General features: G+C 41.9%; 1 protein-coding gene across 1 annotated transcript in view; it reads right to left on the bottom strand.

The window, feature by feature from the left end:
* TRHR (thyrotropin releasing hormone receptor) overlaps positions 1-13,539 on the bottom strand; it is a 49,979-nt gene extending 36,440 nt beyond the window's left edge. Inside the window, exon 1 of the mRNA XM_065903640.1 lies at positions 12,751-13,539. Within this exon, the coding sequence (XP_065759712.1) occupies positions 12,751-13,539 (789 nt within the window). The remainder of the gene's footprint in view (positions 1-12,750) is intronic.
* Between the last annotated feature and the right edge of the window lie 6,012 nt (positions 13,540-19,551).

The raw sequence follows: 19,551 nt of genomic DNA, 5'->3' as shown, positions 1-19,551 counted from the left end.
CATGTCTGTTCCTGACTACTCACTTAGAGTCTAACTTTTTCCAAATCCTAAATACTTAAAATCTAAAATTTCCATATCCTTATTGTAAGCTGAAGATTTCTGACAATGTTTTTTAACATCCTTCCTTTAACATTTCTTTCGACAATGTTACTAATTTTTGGTCTCCTGGAAAAGCTATGCAGTCACATTTGATCCTTCTATCTGCAACATACTTTATATTCAGTCCTTACTAGTTCAGTCATTTATCAGCATGTCCCTAGGTACCATGACAAGCATTGTGGACACAGACATGAGCCGCGTAGTTTCTGCCATCGTGGGGCACACAGTCTGGTGGGAGAGACATATGAACAAATGACTCCAGCAATGTGGAGCGTGCAGGTCCTCATCAGACCTGTTACTTCCAATCCACCGTCTCACAGACCAGCTTTCAGAGCAGGCTTTCCTTCTCTCCAGGGGCAGGGATTGGTGCTTCTCCCTTCTGTCTTAGCACTCTGTTCTTGCACCTGTTTGGAATGCTTGCCGCAGGGGGAGTCTGCACACTGGCTTGGGGGCAGGAGCGAGTGTGGCCAGATAAGGACACTGCTTGTGCAAGGGTATGCTGGGGACAGAAAGGAGATGAGCTTGAGGAAGTAAGCAGGGGGCAGAACTGAACTGTCCCAGTGTGCTGTGATAACCCTTTGGATGTAAACCTACAGGAAATGAGGGTATTGGAAGGCTCGGGCAGCATAGCGATACTATCTAGTGTGTGTTTTAGTTGATTCTGGCAGCACACTGGGGGCTGAATTGGAAGAGGGCAACTAAGAGGCAGAGGAATGTTTAGGAAAGAAGCTTATGCAATGGTTTGGCCAGGCAGAGAGACTGGCAGAGAGGACATGATGAGGCTAGAATAAGGGAAGCAGCATTAGAGAGGAGAGGGTGGGTGCTGGGGGGATTTCAGAGGAAAAAAATTCCAGGTGTGACGACTTGAGGAGAGCAGAAGGTTTTGAAACAGGCAGTTATGACCCAGAAGAACTGGTGATGATCCTGCACAGGGATGAAAGTGAAGGTCGCTCAGTCGTGTCCGACTCTTTGCGACCCCAGGGACTATACAGTCCATGGAATTCTCCAGGTCAGAATACTGGAGTGGGTAGCCTTTCCCATCTCCAGGGGATCTTCCCAACCCAGGGATCGAACCCAGGTCTCCCGCACTGCAGGCGAATTCTTTACCAACTGAGCCATCAGGGACATGGATAGGCAGAGGTTCACAAGGGCCCATTGGAAGGGAAACTCCGAAGCTGCGCCCTGTGGAATGTCACTTCCCTGGCCCTCTTCACCAGGCTGATGGGGGACTTGGGAAGGCAGGTGGCGGTGGGGGCCCTGTGCTTGGCTTTCTGGCCTCACTGATCCAGCTCCAGCCTGCAGGTCCTCCACATTTATTTCCCATAAACTTTTGGCTCATATCTAGCTAATTGCATTACTACTCCTCAGACAGAGCATGCTTTATAATAAAATTCTGGGCTTTTTCTCCCATTGATAATACCAAGAGATCCTCCCCATCTCCCTCCTTTATCTGGAATGACCTCTTTCTGCTCAGTCTCTCCAGCTCCAGGAAACCCTTACTGATCTCTCCTTTGATTTTTCTCTTACTCTATTGTTGAAATGGAGCAGATGAGCTGGGTTAAAGTCTTGGCTTTGCCACAACTGGCACATCACTTTGTATTCCTATGCCTCCAAATCCTCTTTACAGTTAGTTCCCACTCAGGATTCTGGTGAAGATATATTGAATTAGTTCATATAAACTTAATGTGCTTACTGTATTTCTCTCTGGGAATAGAGCAGAAGACTGAGAAATACTAATTTGATCTTATGAATATGCTGTTAGGTGAGCCTGGAAGATCTATCTACTATAACCTCTAAACTTTGTCTTCTTCAGGAATGAATTACTAGTCTAAAATTTTTGCTATTTCATGAATAAGGTGGGGATAAACAATATTCTAATTATGACATGTAATTTCAGTATAGTAAACAAGAATTATGGAATGCTTATTATGTACCAGGTATTTCCTCACAGCAACCCTATGAGTGGGTATCACTAGTATCCCATGTTACCCTTGAACAAATGAGTATTACGAAGTAAAACAACTTATCTAAAGTTAGACAGACAGGAAGTAGAATTGAACTTACATTTTTCTAACTCCAGAGGTCATGCTGGACTCTGCCTTTGGGTAGATGTTCAACCTATGGGAGTCCTTGCTCTGACTGCAGCCTGAACTGGGACCTTCAGCTTTTCAGAGAGGTGGGAGGTATTGAGAGTGGGGAGGGCTTTACAGGTGGGAAAAATTACACCAGCAAGGTTGCAAAGTTAAATCAGCTTGGTATACATGGGAGAATCTAGTGGAAACACCTGCATCTATGAAGAAGGAATAAATATAGGTAAAGACCATTCTTCCTCTGTATTCTGTGCCATGCTTCCTAACACCACTGCCTGTCCACTCATTCCAGCTGAAAATCTGGGACTCGATTTAGGAACTTCTCCCTTTGTCATTTGACAAATTAGTAGTTAAATCCCACTGATTTTGCTCTTATACATCCATCTTAGCCTTCTGTACTCTTTACATCTTAATGCAAGTCTTTGCTTTCTTGCTTGGATTACAAAAGTGTCATTTTTGTTTCCCAGGTTATGGGCTGGATTCATTATAAAATTTCGTGAGTAAAGTTTCCAAAAGTCAAATCTAGTTTGCCACTGTCCTTGTTAGGGTCCTTCAGTGGTTCCCTGGTGCCTTAGAACCAAATTTAGATACTTTCAGTGACACAAGGTACTTCCAAGGTCTTACCCTGGGCTGTTTGGCTACATAAGTGATGAATTCTGCTGGTTTCATGTCAGCCTGGTGAATGCCTACTTGTTTTTCAAAAGTGAAGTGACTCTTCCCTGTTGGGGGGTGCTGCTGTCCGGCATTATGTGTGGTGTTCACCACCCCTTGTGTCTCTTCTGCACATTGTACAGCCTAACTTTGTATTTTCCTACTGTTTTGTTCAACTTTTTAAAAAGTTATAGTTGATGCATAATATTATATAAGCTACAGGAGTACCATATAGTGATTCACAATTTTAAAGGTAGCAGAGACATCACTTTTCCAACAAAGGTCTGCAAATCAAAGCTATGGTTTTTCCAGTAGTCATGTATAGATGTCAGAGTTGGACCATAAAGAAGGCTGAGCACTGAAGAATTGATGCTTTTGAACTGTGGTGCTGGAGAAGACTCTTGAGAGACCTTTGGACAGCTCGGAGATCAAACCAATCATTCCTAAAGGAAATCAACCCTGAATATTCATTGGGAGGACTGATACTGAAGCTGAAGCTCCAGTACTTTGGCCATCTGATGTGAAGAGCTGACTCACTGGAAAATACCCTGACACTGGGAGGGACTGAAGGCAAGAAGAGAAGGGGGAGATGCAGGATGAGATGGTTGGTTGGAATCATCAACTCAGTGGACATGAGTTTGGGCAAACTCTGGGAGATGGTGAAGGACAGGGAAGCCTGGTGTGCTGCAGTCCATGGAGTCACATAGAGTTGGACACAGCTAAGCAGCTGGACAACAACAGTAATTACAAAGTATCATCTATATTCCTGTGCTGTACAATACCTTTGTAGATTATTTTATACATAGTAGTTTGTGTCTCTTAATCCCCTAAGCCTAACTAGCCCCCCTTCCTTTCCCTCCACCACTGGTAACTGCTAGTTTGTTCTCTGTGTCTGTGTCTGTTTCTTTTTTTGTTATATTCACTAGCTTGTTTTCTTTTTTAGATTCCACATACAAGTGGTATCATACAGTATCTGTCTTTCTCTGACTTATTTTACTTAGCATAATACTCTCCAAGTCTATCCATGTTGTTGCAAACTGCAAAATTTCATTCTTTTTCATGGCCGGGCAGTAGTCCATTGTATAGATGTACCATACCCTCTTTATCTATTCAACTGTTGATAGGTGCTTAGGTGGCTTCCATATATTAGCAATTGGAAATAATGCTTCTATGAACATTAGGATACATACATCTTTTCAAATTAGTGTTTTTATTTTTTCACACCTGTCAGAATGGCTATCATCAAAAAGACCACAAATAACAAATGTTGGCAAGGATGGAAAGAAAAGGAAACCCTTGCGCACTGTTGGTGGGAATGTATGTTGGCACAGCCACAGTGGAAAACAGTATGGAGGTTTCTCAATAAACCAAAAATAGAGTTATTATATGACCCACTTCTGGTTATATATCTGAAAAATCAAAAATACCACTCAAACTGCTTTTGAATTATGATACAGAAAGTTCCATAAGACAGCGACTATTATTTATTCTCCAGAGTAATGGCTGGCATGAGATTGGTGCTCAGTAACTGTTCATTGAATTAAAGAAATAATGGCTGAACAAAGCCAGAAAAAAGATGAAAAGGTCAGATTTTAGAGGGCTTTGAAAGCCAGTCAGGGGAAATTGGGGATATTTCTCTTTGAAATAAGATGATGTGTGCAAATTGTTTTTGGAAAATTAGTCACAGAGGAGCACTCAGATAGATTTATTCTCATCTTAGTACTTCTACTCACATTGTTTCCTTTCCTAAGTTGCCATCCCTCTGCATCTCTGCATATTCTGTCCAGTGTAGTTCTCTTATTGGGAAGGATATTTGAAAGGCTTGTTGGAAAGCCAACAGGATTTTGTATAAAAGCAAATTATGATTGGAGTATGCCATGTTTCTAAGTTTAGCCTGTTCTGTCTGAAAGTGGGGAAATCTTTCAAAATTCTTATCTAGCAAAACAAACTCATTATTATACTAGCTGGTTGCTAGTTTTGCTATTTTATAATTCAAAAGACAGTCAATAAAAGAAAATAAATTTTAATTAAAACCAGAGAAGGATATGGAATGGCAAGCAATACTTTTTCAGGGAGCAAAACAGAGTGCTGGATTTGACTTAGTCCCAACTCTGCATGTATGTACTCTTTTACAATTCATTTATTATGCATGATACACATGCACACACATACACAGAAGTGTGTTGATCAATAATTAACAACTGGCTCTCCACAAAAAGGGAGGGGCCCTGAAATGTCATATTTGCTGATTTCTACAATATTAGTACTCCAGTCATGACCAATTTTAAGCAACCAGTGTGAAGTCACTGAACGTAGATTTGCGAAGAAGTGCTAGCCATTCACTCTTGAAAAGCCTGTATTCCCTGGCTGCAACACATGACCTGCCATATACTCTTTGGGGAGCTGCTGCAGACCAAGTTCAGTGCTGAGGGCACTGGGAGTAGGGGCCCTACCCTTAGAGATGTTAGTGGCAATGGGAAGACCAAGAGGTAACAATTATGATACATAAGAATGACTAAACCAGAAGTAAATACAAAGTACTGTGGAAACAGGTAGAATACGTAACATAATGATTATAGCTAGGCATTCAGTTATATAGATCTGCCTGAGAAATGCAGGGAAGGCTTGATGGGGTGTATGGGGGGACACCATTTGATCTGAGACTTGGAAGATAATTGGGAGCTTACCGGATGAAATGTTTTCCAGCTGAGAGAACATAGCAAGTTCAGAGAACTACAAATAATTCAGGACTGCTGGGGCATAAAGTGCACATTAAGAGAGCCATAAGCGATGAAGTTAAAAACATATAAAGGAGTCAGGATCATATTTGTTATGCTAAGAGGTTTAAACTCTAGGCTTCAGGGAACTACAAAAAGCATTTTGATAACATATTTGTGTATTAGAGAAACCTCCTGGTGAGCAGTGTGCAGGATGACCTAGGAGATGGTGGAATGGGAGAGGCTTGGTGAGGTATGTCCTGAAATGGAGCAGAAGAGAAATGGTGAACTAGGGCAATGGTCGTGTGATGGAGTAGACCAAATATGAGAGTTTAGGAGCTAGAATCACTAGCATCTGGTTATCACTTGGGGTGGGTAGATAGGACAGAAAAGTACCATAAGGTCTCCTAGATTTGTGGTTTGGGAATCTAAAATAGGAAAAAAGAAAAGTGATATGGATTTATGAAGGAAATAAATGGATTTAGATTTAGTCATATTGGTTTTGATGTACTTACATGATGTCCAAAAACCAGTTAGGTGTATGGGTCAGATGTCTTTGCAAGAGCTGTGTCCTGGGCTCTCATAGCGGGAGTTGTAACCTTGGGTGTGGATGTAAGTAGGCAGAGTGACAAAGGTCAGGGCTGGCAAAGAGCAACCACAGTCCGTTCAGGCTTCCGTAGATAATGCACTTCCATTGTCCCACTTCAATGATACTAGACTATTTTCTCCCTGAACGTGCCCTGTCTTCCCCTGTTTACTCCTCTCTCAGCTGAACTTTCTTCCTTTCCTCTCTGTTCTCCTTATTGCTGCTTTTAGACCTTCCACCCATCTTCACAGGCCCAGGTCAATGCCACATGCTCCACTGAGGCTTCCTCCACTCTTTCCCAGTTGATTGACTTTCCTCCTCATGGACGCTGCGTCCTCTATTGTGAAGCATAATATTCTACTCAGGATTATTGTGCACATGGCAGATAGTGAGCCCCTCAAAGGTGAAGAGCTTGCTTTTGAATACCCTGGTGGCCTCTATATCTAGGAGTGTTAGGTGCTTTGGGGTTATGAATGAATGTTTCATTAAACTGGGGAGGATATTGAATCTTCCTCAATATTGGACTTCCATGGTGGCTCAGACAGTAAAGAATCTGCCTGATATGCAGGAGGCCCAGGTTCAATCCCTGGGTGGGGAAGATCCCCTGGAGAAGGGAATGGCAACCCACTCCACTGTTCTTGCCTGGAGAATTCCATGGACAGAGGAGCCTGATGGGCTACAGTCCATGGGGTTTCAGAGTCGGACATGATTGAGCAACTAACACTTTCACTGTTTTCACTTTTCTTTGAGTATAAAATGATCTACCATGAAATTCTGCTTAATGTTGACCTAGCTTTAACTGTACACCTTTCACCTTCTCCTAACTCATAACAAAGTAAAGGAGACTAAGAACATGGTTACAACCCAGCCTCCTTCATCTATCTGGAAGTTGGACTATCTGCAATTTGAAGAATTCACAAGAGAATGCATAAAGAAATATAATTTTTCATTTTCAAGGTTAGCTGATTATAAGGGGCTTTTTGGTGTGTGGTCAAATTAAGAATTCTGTAGGAGTGTAGGTTTTATAGAAAAATTTATTTTTCTCTACCAGTGAAATTATAACTCAAAGCTGCAAGTATAAAATTGGGAATAAAAAAAAAAAAAAAAAAAAAAAAAAAAAAATTGGGAATAAACAATGTGTGTTCATCTAACCAAAGGACACAAGACATGAAACCACAGGGCACTTTCACTGAGGCAATTTATGGCAGATGGAGTTTTTCCTTATATTCTATGTGAATTAGAAAATGGAACACTTTTCTTTAATAATAAAAAATAAGATGGCACACTTAGATATCTCTGTGCTAAGTGACAAAAATTGCCCTCCCCCATCTTAGAGATCTTTATATTGTTAAGAATATAGTTGGGCCCAGACAAATGAAGCAAATAAGACAATTAAAAGCAAAAGATGGACCTGTGAGAATAGTATGAGAACCGTCCCAGTAAACTTGAGAAGCCTCTGATTGAGGCCCAATGCCGAAGAGTTTGGTATCATTAACTTGCCTTTGGAGATTAATCATTGATTAGGCTACCCACACAACTTAAGGAATTTCATGTTTGCAAATGTCAGCCCTGCTACCACTATTATGCCTCTCTTCCTTTGTGTTCTGTTTTCCTTGTTCAGGGTTTCTTCTTTAAAAAGGTAAGAGTTGGAGAGAGGCAGGCGAGAAGAGACACATTAGAGCCCCTTTTCTATCCAAGTTCATCATTTTCCACGAGTACATCCTACTCAGATTGCTCAGTCAGAGTTGGGGTCAGGAGGCTGCAGAGGGGATGGAGGTCACTGAGGAGGACAGGGCTGAGGGGAGGGTAGCTGATGGTACACGTGAGGAGAGACAAAACCATGGATTTTGTCTGATGCATCTCATTTGATTTAAGTCACTCTATGAGGAATTGTTAGTTTCATTTTATTAATGAGAAAAGTGAGGCTGAGAAAAACTGACCCACAATCTTATCCATTTTATTTTACTCTGTGCTATTCTTGGGAATATTAATTTCAACATTTTGTGTAAAAGCAGCACATAAGACTATATATCTATGAAGTGAAGTGAAGTGAAGTTGCTCAGTCATATCCAACTTTTTGCGACCTCATGGACTGTAGTCTGCCAGGCTTCTCTAGCCATGGGATTTTCCAGGCAAGAATACTGGTGTGGGTTGTCATTTTCTTCTCCAGGGGCTCTTCCTAACCCAGGGATGGAACTTGGGTCTCCCACATTGCAGGCAGATTCTTTACCAGCTGAGCCACAAGGGAAGCCCAAGAATACTGGAGTGGGTAGCCTATCTCTTCTCCAGGGGGTCTTCCCTGCCCAGGAATTGAACCCAGGTCTCCTGCATTGCAGGGAGATTCTTTACCAACTGAGCTATCAGGGAATCAGCAGTATATATATCTCTATATATATCTTACATCAGCTATGTATATATGTATATATATACACACACACATATATATATATATATATGTGAGTGAGTGAGTGAAGTCGCTCAGTATATATATACACACATATACATATTGACTATAATGATATAAAATAAAATCAAGTAAAAACATGAGAAAAATATTACTAAATGCTAATATATTATGGTTTTGAGAGGTAGGATACAGGATGATTTTTTTACGCCTATGTTTCGCATAATACATGATTACTTTTCTATCATCAGCAGCAATAGTAGCAACAACAGCAACAAATAAAGGGCATGTATTTCTTTGAAAGTAAAACTGCTGTTGTCTCTTGGGTGACCAACATTCCTCTTGGGAAGGTAGAAGGCTTTTAAGAAATTTATCGAAACAAAGACCGTCTGGCCTTTTAAAAACTTGTTCAGTCACACAAAACCCATAATGAAAATTTTGCCACAAACTCTTGGAGTTTCTATTCAGACTACGTTACACAGTTCCCCACTAGCTGTACTGTTAAAAAAAAAAAAAAAAAGAACATTAGAGTGACTCAACTGAAAATTAAACTGGTAGCCTGATCTATAAAATAGTCTGCAGACCCCTGTGTCCTATGGAAAGCAAATATTTGAATTGAATGTGTTTATTCACAGTGTTGTCCTTTAGCAAGATACTCCTGTGTCTCCAAAATGCCAAAAGATCCAATCAATTCCTCAGGCAATGATAAAGACATTTTATCTTTACAATGTTGAACACTTGAATTGATTGAACAGAGAGAGATTTTTTTGTATTGTGTAGATGGAACTGAAATGTGACAAATGTGATCATTTAAACTATAGCTCCAGCATCAAAACAACCAATTGTAAAGAAAAGATTTAGTCAATCAGATAATTCTTTTGTCTACACAATTCCAAGCTATTATTTAGAGAAATTTGTTTTATCGATGTGACCAAATATTTAGTTGAATCTGAATAACAGAAAGAAAGAAGATTCTGGCCTGAGTTTTCTGCATCAGAAATATAAGTTAAAGGTAAACAAATCAGCAAACACAAACCTCACACTTGTCCCTCACATTTAAGTATTCTTTCTGTTTCCTCTAAAATGTAGTTCTTCTAAGCTATGCACATTTGACTTTAATTACTTGGTTAGAAAGACCTGGTCCAGACAGAATATTTATTAAAATGTAAATTAAACTTGCCCAAAAGAAAAAAAACATTCAGAGAAAATAGTAGAATTAAATCCTGGGGCTAGAGGAGGTGGAGGTTAGAATCTTTTGAAGATTTAAGAAAAGAACCATTTCATAAAAGGAAAAAGCCAGACCAGAGGGTCACTGATTTTGGACAAAACTGACTCCCCTTCATGGCTCTCATTGCATTCATCGGGAGACACCTCTGTTCTTCCAGACTCAGAACCATCGAATTGTCCCCTCTTCATCCTTTGTATCTGACACGTTCACATCTCACCTCCTCTTTCTTGGAAACCCCTCCCTGGTTCACAGCTTACTTTAAATTCTGATAGAGAATCTTGCCACAATACTTCATGCATAAATTACTACCAACAGCTTCAAAAGTGGTCCTTCTGCTACCAGTCTCTCAGCCTCCAAACTGCCTCATCCACAGCTGTCAGATTTATTGTCCCCAAACACCACTTTCCTCACTGCTGCCTCCTGCTCACCACTCACTCTTGGTTGCTTCTGCACTAAGTTCAAACTTCTTCCTTTGCCTGATAGTTGGGATCCCCCACAACCCTTCCTCTCATGCTGCTCTCTCCCTTTCTCTCTCACAGATACACACACACTAGCGATCCAATCTAACTGCTGTTCCTCCAAAGACTTCATTTTACTCAAGCAAATCACTGCTGTATGCTTAGTTGCCCAGTCGTGTCTGACTCTTTGCAGCCCTGTGGACTGTAAATGCCAGGCTCCTCTGTCCATGGGGATTCCACAGGCAAGAATACTGGAGTGGGTTGCCATGCCCTCCTCCAGGGGATCTTCCCAATCCAGGGATTCAACTCAGGACTCCCACATTGTAGGCAGATTTTTACCATTTGAGCCACCAGGGAACCAAATCATTACAAACTATAAAAATTCCCCCATAGTACCCTGTCCTGGTCCCCTCTCCAAATCCATACCATTCTCCTTCCAGCCATATCCTCATGACAACCCCAAATGCTCTGAACACAATTCCAAAAGCCCTAATTATTAAAAGTTCGAGAAGTTGCCAAATCCCATACACACCTGTTCAACCAATGATCTTTGTTTAAATGGTGCATGTATAAAGAATAAATCTATTTCTCTTACAGTTGCCAACATATTAACAGACTCAGAATGAAGCTAATTAAACACTCAGATGAACCTACTTTCGGTGTCCTTCATCAGGTATTTCACTGAACCCTCACACCAATCCTGGTTGCTATTTATCCTCATGCTTAAAGATGAGAAAACTGAAGCTCGAAGAGTTCTGCTTACTCAGGGTCATACATCCAAGCTTATTAGAACCCTAGAATTTTAAAGCCCAGGGTTTTTTGGAGCCAAATCTTCGACTTTTTGTTTTTACCACTCGGCCTCTATGAGGACAGCCTATCTGTAACAGCTTTGAAATGTGAATGTGAACATGTAACACAATTAGCAATTTAAAGCACATTATTAATGCTGATAGGTACTAATGACTGTAACTGAAAGGGAAGACATTAGACCAGACAAACAATTTTTTAGAATTTATAACAAGAATATAAATGAGTCTAATGAATGAATTTACTTCCTGACCTTCTTTGCTACAGAAGTTAACCCGTGTTAGTCTCTGATTGAGATGTACATATTCTTCACTCTCTTATTGTATTTGTTAATGTTTGCCTTGGCAGGTGGCCAACAGACCTCTCTAAGTTTCCCTTAATCAAGTTTTGGTTAATAGATGGCCAAATATGCCTTGTATTAGGTAGCACTGCTAGATCCAAAGCAGCAGAAATCTAAGAGCTGGCAATAGTTTCTCAAGTCTTTCCTATCATCTAGGCACCTTTAATAGTAAATGTTATATAAATCAAATGTCATGATATCATTTAAAATGTTGTATATATTTCTTTTTAGTGATAGTTCATTATTCATTTCATGCATGCCTAAAACACCACTATTTATTAGTAACTTATTTTACTATGTGCCCAATGTTCAAAACAATTCTACATATTTTAGCAAATCCAGAGATTAGGAAGTGATAGTATGGATGATTCACCTGCATACTTTAAAAAGTACACTCAGTTTCTGTTTATGTACATAGGAAGAGCTAAATTCCTACAGGATCAAAAAAAAAAAAAAAAAAGAAAGAAAATTCAACCTATTTGAATGAGCAAGTCTTGTTGATCACCTCTTCTTTTTTCTGTTTAGCAAAGAAAGAAAAGGATCTGAAAGTCAAGTCTCTAGATAACTTAGGTGTGTAACTATAGGTAAACATGCACATGAAATAAAAGTTATTCCTGCACTGTCTTATAAACTATATCTACTGAAACACAGTTACACTTCACTCATATAAAACCACTATTCAACCGTAACCACCTGAGCATTCAGGTGATCTGAAACATAGCTATGCTTAACAGGAAAAAGACGTGTGAAAAATGCAATCATTCTTTGTAACAAATTAAGCTTGGTGTTAGCCTTTTTATCAGTACACTTCCTGAGCAGAGTGTATCGTGAGCCTCTACATGCTGGGACATTTTGTAGGGAGCTGAAGGAGAAAGTGATAGAATCTTTCTCCACTAAGACTGAAGAAAAAAAAAAAACAGTGCAGGAACCCCTCTCAGTTTCAGTATTGTTTTGACTCATCTTTTCTCAAACTATCTTGTCAAATATTTATCAGACGATAGAGTTCTTCAAAATATCCAGCTGCTCCCTATAGGAGGCAGAAATGGCCTAAATATACTGATAACATTTCTCAAAGAAGCACAAACATTTTAAAGTTAGAATTCTAGGGTTTCAGTTTATATTTCCTTATATTTTAACAGCACACAAACTGGTACATGCTGGTGTGCTGTCAACATTTCCCCATCTATTTTTAGATCCTCAGTTGTTTTAGAGATGGATTTAATATGTAAAGCAGAGGCTTACACCACTGAAACGTTTGTGTGACTGTGTTTTAGTTTTCCCATCAGCTAAGTAGGGCAAAGTTGATCCTATCTCACAAGGAACTCTCTCCCACATTTCCTCTGTGAACTTGGAGGCTCAGATTTGCTTACCTGCTTCCTTGAAGACACTGTGCTGTTGAAATATCTATTAGAGGTCTTTGAATTCAAATTCTTATTCTGATGGGTCGAGTCGTTTTTCCACGTGTTAGAGTTTTCTTTAGGATCTGAAGGAATGGGATTTAAGAAGAGGATCCTAGCTATGAATCCATAGAGGACAGTGGCTAGGATCATTGGCACGACATAAAAGACACCAAAGTCCATTAGGTAAATAGGTGAGTAGTAATTCCTGGAGATCTTATAGCCACAGGACACTACAATAGCATCTCTGTAGGTGCTAATATTGAGATCCAGTAGGAAGAACCAGAGCATACAGTAAATGGATGTGAAAGCCCAGACAAAGATGATTATCTTTTTGGCTCTGGAAAATGTGCACAGAAATTGGGCTTTGATGGGGTGACAGATCGCTATGTATCGCTCAATGGTGAAGGCTGTGATTGAACAAGAGGATGCATTAATGCCCAAGTACTGGAGGTAAGTAATGCAGAGGCATCCAGCATAGCCATAGACCCAGGAACCGTAGATGCTGTCCGTTATGTTGGGGAGGCCTGCGGCCACCAGGACCATGAGGTCAGCTACTGCCAGACTCACCAGGTAGCAGTTTGTGGGGGTCCTCATGTGCTTGGTCCTCATGACCACCAGAACTACCATGATGTTGCCCACGATGCCCAGACCACAAATAATGAGCACGAGTAAGATGGTGACCACTTGGTATTCGAGGGCCACCACAGCTCGCGGCTGAAGCTGAGTTTGGTTCAGTTCACTTCCTGTCTCGTTTTCCATCTTCAGTGGCTTGAGGTTTCTCTGGGACACTTCTCAACACATCTTCCTTCTGGTGCCCTGCCTTTACCACAGTGGTTCTCTCCCCCTGTGAAGAGTTATAGTCCATATTCATTCACAGAGTCACAGTCACTTACAGGAAATTCTTACGTCCTCCCCTTTCACCTTCCATTTTTCTCCAGTAATAGGGCTCACATGTACTCCTGAAAACTCCTCTTATTGCAATCTAGAGTAGGATGGAGTGACAGTTTTGACCACCTTACAATAAGAGGGACTGGTTTTTCTTAATGGACAGAAATGCTCAAGAAAAGAGACACAGAAAATGCTCCCTGTTTTGAAAGAATCCTCAATGGGGGGGTGGGGGGTGGGGGGAAGAAACAATATCAGCTACCTGAAAAATAAATACAAAGAAATCTCTCAGATGCTTGGGGAAAGTAAAATAAAGAAAAAGATACCAGGTAGGGGGCACAGTTGGGGGGAGCCAAAAAGCTTGAAGAAAATTAGCATCTGCCTCCTTGGCTCTCAGAGGGTGAGGTCCCTCTGCTACAAAATAGCAAGACTCCCCAGGCCCCCTGCCCTGCAGACCCAACAGAGAACAATTTCTCCTCTTACCTTTTCCTCTGTAGCGCTGCCTCTTCTTCCAGGTAGACGGAGCGGTAATAAGTGTGAGTTTCCAACCTTGCAGAAAGCCTCCTCCACTTTGTTTGGCAGGGAGACCACTCAGCAGGGCTCCGTCTTCAGAACTGCGGTTCCTCTAAACCCTCACAGCCTCTCCAACTGATGACAGACCATACAGCCGCAGCAGAAGCAGCGGCAGGAGCAGCAGCAGAGAGCCTGGCAAATCGTAGAGCGTCCCCTAATGAGAGCACGCTGGGCTCCCTGTCTCCCCCCTCCCCTCTCACACACACGCCCCACACTCACACTCACACATGCCAGTCAGTCCTCACTGATTCATGATCTCCCCTCTGAGGATTTTCTTATAAATGTGCTAACGATACAGTTGAAATCTGGAAGGCTGACGGTATCAGCCAGGGGGTTTGAAGAAGCTGGTCTTATAGTTGTTTATAGTCTAAGTTCTAGAGGAACTCAGGCACCTGGGTAAAGTCTCACTCCCCGGTGGGATAGGACTTAGGGAGGGTGAATCCATCTCAGTCCAGACACAGTCCTTGAAGCTTGAAATATCTGTCTGGGCTGAGAGCACACTTTTTTCTCTATGATGGAAACCTGACGACTATTTCTCTGGTGAACCAGTGAAGTCGGCTCCCTTCTCTCATGGCATATGAATGGAAAATGAGTTAAAATTGATTTCAAGCCATTTCAGCTGCAATCTTCGGAGGCTTATACAGTTTATTTTTTTTTAACCCATTTGAGATAAGAACATTGATTTAAACCTACATATGATCTGTGAAATTTGTTTTTCAACTCTGTTTTTGCATCACTTACTAGAATCTTTCGAACTGCCCTGGAAACCTCTCCCCTCTTCATGCACCCTCTGGACTACCAACCACATGTACTACCCAGCAAGGTTCTGTGTCAATTTATTTCTAGGTGGAAAACATACCCAGTGGAAATATGAACCGGGGCCACTCTGATAACACACCTCTGAAACAGAACTATATAAGCCATCTTTTTTAGAAAAGTGTACTTCACCTTGATTTTTATTTCTCTAAAGTAGCCTGGGAAACAGTGGAAACAGTGACAGACTATTTTTTTTGGGTTCCAAAATCACTGTAGATGGTGACTGCAGCCATGAAATTAAAAGATGCTTGCTCCTTGGAAGAAAAGTTATGACAAACCTAGGCAGCTTATTAAAAAGCAGAGACATTACTTCTCCAACAAAAGTCTGTCTAGTCAAAGCTATGGTTTTTCCAGTGGTCATATTTGGATGTGAAAGTTGGACTATAAAGAAAGCTTAGTGCCAAAGAACTGATGCTTTTGAACTGTGGTGCTGGAGAAGACTCTTGAGAATCCCTTGGACTTCAAGGAGATCCAACCAGTCCATCCTAAAGGAAATCAGCCCTGAATATTTATTGGAAGGACTGATGCTGAAGCTGAAACTCCAATACTTTGGCCACCTGATGCGAAGAGGTGACTCATTTGAAAAGATCCTGATGCTGGGAAAGATTGAAGGTGGGAGGAGAAGGAGACGATAGAGCATGAGATGGTTGGATGGTATCATTGACTCAATGGGCATGAGTTTGAGCAAACTCCGGGAGTTGGTGATGGACAGGGAGGCCTGGCGTGCTGCAGTCCATGGGGTCACAAAGACTTGGACACGAGTGAGCAACTGAACTGAACTGAAGTGAACTGAAAGTAGCCCATGGGCAAATCTTTATACTTCTTAATGGAATCTCAGAAAATATGTCTTTCTTCTTTCAGAACCTGCTGAATGCACCAAATGTTAATGTTGGTCCACTTTTATTTCATACTGACAATAAAAAACAGCACTTAACTTAATTTTCCATATGGTGAACAGGTTGATTCTCTATTTTGAGAAGTGTAGATACTCTTTTTCCTAGAAGATGTCAATGGAAGAATAGATTTGGAGTAGACAGGATCATGGAGGTACCAGAACCATGTTCAAGGTTAGGTAATAATGGGATGAAGGTGAAGCTTGGATGGCACTGAATGAATTCCACCCTCTGAACCACTGAGGGCTCCTGAGTATCTAACTTCTCCTTCCAAATCATCCAGAGTTACAAATTAGTGATGCATGACCAAGATTCAGGTTTCAGAAAGGTATGATTTGGCCTATACAATGAAGGCTCAAAGTTTGACTATTTAGACAATTTTTCAATATTGAAATGGAGATAGTTCAGTTCAGTCGCTCAGTTGTGTCCAACTCTTTGTGACCCCAAGAACTGCAGCATGCCAGGCCTCCCTGTCCATCACCAACTCTCAGAGTCCACCCAAACCCATGTCCATTGAGTTGGTGACGCCATCCAACCATCTCATGCTCTGTTCGCCCCTTCTCCTCCTGCCCTCAATCTTTCCCAGCATCAGGGAGGGGCTTTTCCAATGAGTCAGCTCTTCACATCAGGTGGCCAAAGTATTGGAGTTTCAGCTTCAACATCAGTCCTTCCAATGTACACCCAGGACTGATTTCCTTTAGAATGGACTGGTTGGATCTCCGTGCGGTCCAAGGGACTCTCAAGAGTCTCCTCCAACACCACAGTTCAAAAGCATCAATTCGTCTGTATGGATGTGAGAGTAGGATTATAAAGAAATGGAGATATTGCATACTAAATCTAGATTTCTACCTCTCATAAACATGGAAACATCTGGCAACCAAGAGTCCATATTCCTGCTAGAAATAATAACCATGAGGAGTGGTTGTAGGTAGCAGCTTGTGAGGTATAGGATGTGTCCTTTCCTAATTTCCTTCCTCTTTTCTGTCACATGCCAGCTTCACTCGGGATCACACACACCTGGCCTCTGTAGTCTCTGTATCACATGCAGTTCCTGAGACAGTGGAGGGTACCAGCCAAATGCACATTCCTTTACCCGGGATAGGATTTCTGTCCACATTCTAGTTTGTTTGACCAGCTGATTTAGCAGACTGGAAAAAGGACTCCCCCTTTACTTCTCTCCCTGCCTCGGGGGACAGAGATTACTCTGACCACCTTGCTCCTGGTGGAGTCCTCTCCATTTTGGAATAAAAAAATGCCTTCGAAGGTGAAAGCACTGCCTGCCTACCTCATCCCAACCCCACGACCTCCAATCGGAAAGACTCTTGAAAAGTCACACTTTGTAAAGCATTTCTTCCCCTCTCCCTGTCCCCAAGATTTTAGTCAGCTTTCAGGCCTCCTTAAAAGTGTGAAACTTCACTTCAAGTCTTACATGTGGGTAGTAAAGACAAAGGGAGAGGACGTCCATCTACAAGCTATCTGCCTTGGCATCTCCATCTCCTGGGAAATCTGATCACATTCTTCAGCATTTCTCTGCAAGGACGCCATTCTGAGTCTCCATTTGCCTCTGTTCATTTTTTAGAGCTTAATTGTTAAGCACTTACTACCACCAGGTGTTAGATGGAATCACCGACTCACTGGGCACGAGTTTGAGTAAACTCCGGGAGCTGGTGATGGACAGGGAGGCCTGGCATGCTGTGGTCCATGGGGTCGCAGAGTCAGACACGACTGAGCGACTGAACTGACTGGCTGACTAATGATGCACCAGGCACCTAGTACACAACATTTTGTTTTATCTTCAGATATATTGTGGTCTACTGGGAGAAGCTGACTCACGAACAGTTACAGACAGGCACAGATCTGTCAAGAGGGTTTATGAAGGGAAAGCATTCATAGGTGGTGGGGGCAACGGGCTGAGGGGTCAGAGCGGGCTTCTGAGGCCAAGTAACATCTGAGCACAGTCTGAAAGAGAAGTACAGCTTCTTTTCGAAAGGTGGGCTGAGTGAAGATATTCTGACTGGAGGAGATAGAATATATAAGGCCCAGCTGTGTAAGATGGCAAGGATTGTGTGTGGGGGAGGGTGGTGTGGGAAAGTAACTTTATAGTTCTGCTTTGGCTGAGAGGTGTATGAGCTGGTGTGAGACAACCGCTGATGACCAACAGGCAGCTTCTCTACTAAGGAGGCTCCCATCTCCTCTAACTGGACCATCCTCAGCTCGTCCTTCCCTCCCTCATAACTAGCTCTTTCTCCTCTGCAGAGGCCAGACTTCCGCCTTCCCCATACCAGACTTGCCATCCATTACAGTCCTGTCTGTCTTCAGTCTAATTCATTCCCTTTGCGAAATTGTATTTTCAAAGTATCTGTGATTTTATAATGGAGGTTTTTTATTTGTGAACCTCAGTTAGATAATATCTAATAAATGTTCCCATGTGTAAAGAATGGCACAAAATAGTGTACAACTAGATTACACAGTTGGGTTGAGATTTTCCCTATGCTATCTTAAATTCTAACCAGCTCTGCCCTTTCACGTCTTTTGAGTAATTCTGACTAGAGAAAAATGCATCCTTTGAAAATTGTCCAGTGGCATCTGTTTTGAAACAAGGGTAAGTCATGGCTACAGCAAGCAGACTGGCGCACACACTCCTCACCACCCACTTTCAGTCTTGCCCTGTGTTCTCTGAGCTTTAGTCAGGCAGGCCTTCTCACTCACTTGGCTAGCATCAGTAAAAATTAGCATCACACTCACAGGCTTCTTTGTAAGAAGGTACTTGGATTCCAGGCTGGGCCTTTTTTTTTTTTTTGGCTTGGACACAGACTTGACCCTTGAGCTTGAGGAAAGATTTAGCACTTCCGCCTCCCACCCCTGGCATTCCCAATCGGACAGCTTGCTCTCAGTGTCTGGCGTTCCCTCTCCTGGCTACCCCAGGAAACCATCTGCTTGGCCAAGTCTCTGTCCCTGCGACACAGTGGCTGACTTGGTTCCACATACACTTCATTCTACACAAGGGGAATTCTACAAGAATTCTACTCAAGTGGAATTTAGGAAAATCCTGTGCTGGCCTCTGACAGTGATCTCAGCTGTCTAGGTAGTAGGTGGCTGATCTTTGGTTGTCATGAACCCATTAGTAGAAAGATGATTAGTTATGCCATCAACATTTCTTACATGTTAGCATGCATCTGGATCTCCAGGGCCGTGTGTTAAAATCTGGGTAACCCCATCCCCAAGTTGCTGTTTCAGTAGCTTGAGGGTGGCACCTGAGCACATGCATTTACTATAAACTCCAAGTGATGGTGGTGCTGCTTGTCCGTGTACCAGTTTGAGAAACACTGTACAGGACAATCTAGGTCAGTGATTCTCATGTGGGAGGTGGGAACAATGATGAATCTGAATCACCTGGAGAGAGTTTTAAATATGTACGTGTCAGCTTAGCTCTCCTAATTATTTTGAGGTTTGGTATATTTCCTCAGATTGGACGAGGGCCTGAGAAAGAGACTGGGGTTCTGGAAAAAAGCAACTGACTTGTTCTAATCCTCTGTAGCTATTGTTCTCTCTCATCTCTATCGTCATACCTGGAGTTTGGTTCAGCAGATGGGGGATTGTTGGG

Source organism: Muntiacus reevesi, chromosome 12 (genome assembly GCF_963930625.1).
Source record: "Muntiacus reevesi chromosome 12, mMunRee1.1, whole genome shotgun sequence".
Taxonomy (NCBI): Eukaryota; Metazoa; Chordata; class Mammalia; order Artiodactyla; family Cervidae; genus Muntiacus; species Muntiacus reevesi.
The sequence above is the reverse complement of the archived record's forward strand: the minus strand, read 5'-3'. Positions and strand labels throughout refer to the sequence as shown.